The 6,477-nt window shown below is 35.8% G+C and overlaps 1 protein-coding gene and 1 long non-coding RNA gene across 2 annotated transcripts; one reads left to right on the forward strand and one right to left on the reverse strand.

The window, feature by feature from the left end:
* LOC107648047 lies at positions 870-2,062 on the reverse strand. Its single transcript, XM_016352071.2, has one exon. The coding sequence runs from the start codon at positions 1,978-1,980 to the stop codon at positions 1,114-1,116; it is 867 nt and encodes a 288-aa protein (XP_016207557.1). The 5' UTR covers positions 1,981-2,062; the 3' UTR covers positions 870-1,113.
* On the forward strand, positions 4,399-5,595 carry LOC107648046. The gene is made up of 3 exons (XR_001621704.2): positions 4,399-4,740; positions 5,162-5,235; positions 5,322-5,595. It is a non-coding gene; the product is annotated as an uncharacterized LOC107648046 (long non-coding RNA).

Raw genomic sequence — 6,477 nt, forward strand, 5'->3', positions numbered from 1 at the left:
ATTATTAAATATTTATACTAATATAAATTGAGTTTTTTAAACAACTTCTAATTATAGACATTACAACATCGTAAATTTATCCAAATTATACACTTACACATAAAACTTAAGAGTTTCCATCTATTATTCGGCCTTCGCCAAGTTTCAAATATGGATGCAGCATATTATGAGATGAGCCATCATAATTTGTCATTTCAACTAAAATCTTAGCCACATTATACTAATAAAATATTAGTTATTTTTATTTTGGACGATCATTAGAGTATTAGGCTTTTTGTTGTTGGTATAATTCATTAGAGTATTAGTTAATTGCTACCTATTGCCAACAAGACTTTGTGTGTGTATTTTTATTTTTATTTTTTTGTACAGTTGAATGAATCATTTGTTTACAGTTGTGAATTGCCGTATGGCAGTGGTTTTAGCCTTTTAGGCCAACAGAACCAGATTGCGGTGGACTAAGCTGCAGCTGGGCTAACGTTAATTTCAATCACTTCTTCCAATAATGGGCTATGAACTATTCCCCATTCTCAATACAAGCCCATAGGTATCTAATTCACTAGAATAGGGGGTTTTTTTTATACCAAAAATAGGAAAATTTGAATCCGCGAATTCTTAGGTAAATATAAAGAGACTATATTATTTGAGTTATAATTCATTAGCTATTTAATAACATTACTTGAAAAAAAGAAATTAAGATCTATTATTAGGTAAATGAATGGACTTAATGTATGAAAAAAATTTTTACTCAAGATTTTTGTGTGTCAGATCCTAATTAAAGAATCTATTGCAATCCTTGGAAAGAAATATCACTTCAAAATATTTACTATTAATAATTTCGTCCAAGACTTAGTATTTTGAAAATCTGATCATTGAGTTGCATATGTCAAAGATGCAACCATCATAATCCTTTATACTATACAAAGTGGTGTTGTTAATATACAAATATCCAATACAAATCTGTTATAACTCAGCAAAAAGGTATAACAATATTTTTTTTTTGTTTTTAATTTATTTTGGGTGCCCATAAGAATATTACTTTCATGTCCCTAATACAACAAATTTGGGTATGAAAAGAAAAAAGAAAAAATAGAGAATATTGCTTAAGTTTTACTTTTACACCTTGGCGTCATTGTCCTCACTAGTTTCCACCATGGAAATCCTTGTTGTTCTTCTTCTAGAGAGGGAAATCATGAAGATCCACATAAGAGCCTTGAGAATCTTAATGATCCCAATTATGACAGTGACATAATACAAACACCATCCAACAAAATCACCCATTCCCACATCCATAAACTGTTCCTTCTTTACCTCACCCATCACCACCAATGTCTCTACATCCTCCCTCATCTTCCACCACCACAAGCTTCCTAGGCTCGCCGCCATCACCACCCTCTCAACCAATCTCTCCTTTCTTGCTTCCACCCCGAACACCGTGTCATCCACCACCGGCCTCACCACCATCTTGGACCAAACATGTGTTGTCTCGTGCAGCCCCAAGAGGAACACCACCCTGCTCAAGAGGCTCCTCTTAACGCCGGGACCCGAGTCGCCGTCATCGTCGTAAAAACCAGCTTGAATGCTTCCTTCAATGCCTAACCCAACACAAACTTGGAACGCGCAAAGAAGAATCCACGCAGTGTAGAGACGAGGCTTAAAAGAAGAAGAAGAAGAAGAATATGTGAAAAGGGTGATGTTACCACCGGTGAAGCCATAGATCAAGGATGCAACAGTGAGAATGGAGACAAGAATGCAGAGAAGAGAAGGACCAATACGAAGTGCAAGGGAGAGAAGATAAGGTGGTGAATAATGGTGGTAATAGAAAGTGAGGGTTTGAAGGTAGTATTGAAGAGTAGAGAGCCTTGATAGAAGGAGGAAGGAGAGGGGTAAAAGGAGTGTGAGAAGTGTGAGGGTGATGAGGTAGAACACTTCCCTTGCAGCTGAAGCTAATGATGAAGAATTCATCAATGGATCTTCTTTCATCTTTGTGGCTAATGAAGGTTTGAGATCACAACATAAAATTGAAGCACATACATAGAGATAATAGAGGTATAGGAACTTAACAACTTCCAAGTGGTTGCCACGTCCATCCTTCATTTGCTTCACAATTTTATATTGCTTATCACATTAGAAAATTATTCAAAATTATTTTATTTAATTTAATATTATCTAATTATTTTAAACTGGTATTATTCAATTGAGTTGCATCAACTTCAATATTCTTCCTTTAATCATTTGCGCGTATTGGTTTGGTACAGAGCCTGGAAATGGAATTGGTGCTAACTTGGAATTTGGATTGAAGTGGTGCTGCCATATATGGTTGGCTGAAAATGCAAATTTAATTTGACGGGTAATTAGGTTAAGCCATTTGGACTTTTGAGATTTCAGATTTGGAGGACGCCGATACGTGGTTCCCCACCAAGCTAAGGTTCACTTCAATTTTATAATGTTATGTATATCTTTGACTAACACTCTCTACTACCACTAGGTGCCTATTATATTATTTTAGCAAGGTTTTTATTATTTGTTTTTCTTAAGGCAAATTAAACGATCTCTTTTGCTTGCATTCTTTCACTTTAGAATAACACTTTGTTTGCACATCAGTAGATAAATAAGCATTTTCGAAGTTAGCACACACTCAATTTTAGTAATTAATTGAGAATAGCTTATAGGAGTGGGAATAGAAAGAAAATTCCAGTAACGTAACGTTACATGGATGGCATACCATACAACTGATACTGATGACTGACTCAACTCACTCAAGTGTTAAGTCTTAACTACCGAGTACCGAGGATTATTTTAGAAGAAGGGTGGGTAGTAAACAGTAACTAATAACTATAGAAAGTAGAAACAAATTTGGAAAGTTTTCATTGTGGTGGATTATTTCTTTTCTCTTCCTGCTTTTTTTAAAAAAAAAAATCATATGGATTGCCAATATTTATCAGAGCCCAGCCTAGGATGTTTTTGGTCATGAGCCCAGCCTGCAATTAGATTGACCGTAGACATGGTTTTTTATGTTTTCAAGATGATAGTAGGTTGGCCCAAATTAATACTTTTTCAGTTTTTCTTTTGGTATCTTCAACAATTTTCATTGTCTAACTAATTTGGGTTGGTCAAGTAGTTAACTCACTCATCCGCTTAAGTAAGTGTTGGAGGTTCGAATCCCGCTTTGTGCCCATTGACCAGCGACAGACCCTCAAATGAAGCTCAGATCCGCGACGGATTAGTCCTTAACCTGTTGGGTTGGAGAAATACCGTAGGAAACAAAAAAAAAGAAACAATCTTCATTGTCTAACAAAAAAGAAAAATCAAATAAATAAACCTATGCCTATTTTTTTGGAAATTAATTAAAAAAAATGTTACTTGTCCTTTAAATTTTTAACTTTAAATCAATTTTTTTATTTAAATAATATTATTTAATTAATTTCAATATCTATTTTTATAAGAGGTTACTTGTTTTTTTATAAGAAATTGGAATTATCTATGGTTGGGAAAGTTGAAGAAGGTGCTACAATATCTTTCTTAGAAGATGTCTATTATGTGGTGAGGATGAGAGCTCTACAATAGAAGGTTTAGTTTTCGTTGTACCCCTTATTTTTTAATAATTAAAAATATGCCCAAGAGATTAAGTATAAGTATGCTGCGCTGAATAGTATTAGCGTGTAGAGTGGAGATATTGGGCTTTGGTTAAAAAGATAGATTGGGCCGGTAATTTCTTTGTAGCGTCGGTTTCCATGAAATGAAGTGAGTGAGAAAAAAATGTTAACCCTACTGGAGCTTTAGTTTAGGTTTGTAGGATTGGGCCCAATTGGGTGGAGTTTGATTGGTTTTTTATCGGAAAAAAAAAAAAGAGTTTGATTAGTTTATAGTGTTGGGATGCATGTTTGAAGGTTAAGAAATATTAGGAAGTAAAGTAAATGAATTCATTTAAGGATCAATCCACAGACAAAAAAAATAAAAAATAAGAATCAATATGTGTGTATGCACTACAAGAAAAAAGGTCTATGGCCACGCTTTTTTCTTGCCACGCTTTAAAAGCGTGGCCAAAAATGGTCAATGGCTACGTTTTTATGAGGGGTGGCGATTGATTAGAGATTTGGCCACGTTTTTTTTTCTACGCTTAAAAAGCGTGGCGAAAAGGGTCTATGGCCACGCTTTGATGAAGGTGGCAATTAATTCGAGATTTGGCCACGTTTTTTTTTTTGCCACGCTTAAAAAACGTAGCCATAGATTGAAACAGCCACGCTTTTAAAATGTGACAACAGGATTTTGTTATAGTGACGTTTTAAAAGCGTGGCCGTTTCCTAGAACTCTTTTGGCACGCTTCAAAAGCGTGGCCAAAAGGTCCTCTCAAAAACAAAACGCAGCGTTCCTTTATGATTCTAAACGCTGCGTTCTTCTCCTTCATTCTTCGAAATTAAAAACCCCTCTCTCTTCAAAGAACCCTTTTCACTTCGATGAACCCTAAAAGCTTACAAGAACCCCAGCCGTCCGCGAAGAACCCCGGCCCCTCACCCCAGCCCTTCAAAGAACCCCAGCGCTTGCAATGCCTCCGTCGTCACTCTCTCTTCCGGAACTCCCATCATCGGTGCTCCTTCGGCGGTGACTCTCGTTCGTGGTGACTCTCTCGGCGCTCACCGTCCGTAGCAAGCCCTCCGTTGATGGCCAAAAGAAACCCTTCCGCGGAGCGTTGGTCACATCGTCGACGTCCTCGTCAACTCAGATTCCCTTCGCCACCGTGAGGTCTCTTCCTCTCCTCCATTTTTCTTTTTAGGAATTTTCTGGGCCTTGAAAATTTCATCGTCAATTGCTATTTGCTCCAGCTACAACCATAAGCTAATTTTTTTTCTTTCCTTGTTATTTTGTTAGATTGTTGAAACTTGAGGGACAGAGTTTTACCCTCTTCGTATTTATTTTTTTTTAAAAGAGAAAATATATTTATCAATTTCTTCTCCATTTACTCTCCGACGGAATACATTGTTGTTCTTACTTCTTTATGTTTCTGTCATAATCAACTTGAGTTAAACGCTATTTGTGTGTTTTTATTTGTGAGATGATTGTATTCGTAATTTACTTTTAGTTTTTGTACACTATATTTGCTTAAATGATTTATCATTGCTCTTATTTTATTTATTTATTTATTTTTAACTCTTTCCTTAATCAGATTCTGGAAAGTTCATAACATGGGGTTCAACAGATGACTTAGGCCAAAGCTATGTTACATCTGGGAAGCACGGGGTAATGCATAACCATGACACTGTTCTCATGAAGTCTTTGTTGCTTCTTTGTTAGTCAACTAACATTTTCTAGTTTTTCTGCAAAAGGAAACTCCAGAGCCTTTCCCTCTTCTGCCTGAAGTGTCTATTGTAAAAGCAGCTGCTGGATGGGCACATTGTGTTTCTGTAACAGGTAACTTTGATCTCCTTGTTTTGTTGGGACTGAAATAGAATGAATAAAGGAACATTGAATGTGTAGTATTATGTCTTTGGAGTGGAGTAAAACGGGGGCTAAATTTACACATGATTATTTTCAACTGTGAACTATGCAGCTGTTATTTTCTACTTTTTGAAATTAAAGCTTTAATTTATATTTATATATAAATGCTCGTAAATTATGTTCCTTTTTATTCCTTCCTTGATTGAATTTTGATGGAAATATATATTTTTTGACAGATTGATACTTCATTGGAGCAAGGAGTTGAAGCAGTGAGGACCCTGGTGTTAAATGGGTTTAATAACCATGTGTATAGATTCAACTTAGGGCAAAAATACAAGTACCATTAGGTTTAATTTTCATAAATTGTAGAGATGAACAAATATATATAAATGCTTCTAATTTTTTTGTTACTGAAAAAACCTGGAAAGTTTTGTATTGAGTATTAATGTATAAAATAATTATGGCAAAAATTATATATGTTGTTTTAATTTGTCTAATAATAAAAATTGCATACTATATTTATAGGTTTGGTAATAAAAAAGGATTGAAAATTTATATTGTGCAATAATGAAGGTAAAGTCAAATTTTTTTTTTTTAAATTTGACAAGGCTATCGCCACGCTTTTAAAGCGTGGCCGTATATCTCGCTATCGCCACGCTTTTAAAGCGTGGCCGTATCTCTCGCTATCGCCACGCTTTTAAAGCGTGGCCGTATATCTCGCTATCGCCACGCTTTTAAAGCGTGGCCGTATCTATCACATACGGCCACATTTTTAAGCGTGACAATCTGCAAAAGCGTGGCAAAAATTAAAGCGTGGCGATAGGTCACGAAAAGCGTGGCGATAGAGCAACCGCCACCCTTTCATAGGTCACCCTTTCAAAAGCGTGGCGATAGCTCAAAAAGCGTAGCGAAAAGCTATCGCCACGCTTTTTTCAGCTTTTCGCCACGCTTTAAAAGCGTGGCAATAGAGCTGTTTTCTTGTAGTGATGGTATGAATATTATAGATGTTTATATTTTTGAGGACTACTCAGGTTAAATTTTTGT

Source organism: Arachis ipaensis, chromosome B06, assembly GCF_000816755.2.
Source record: "Arachis ipaensis cultivar K30076 chromosome B06, Araip1.1, whole genome shotgun sequence".
Lineage (NCBI taxonomy): Eukaryota > Viridiplantae > Streptophyta > Magnoliopsida > Fabales > Fabaceae > Arachis > Arachis ipaensis.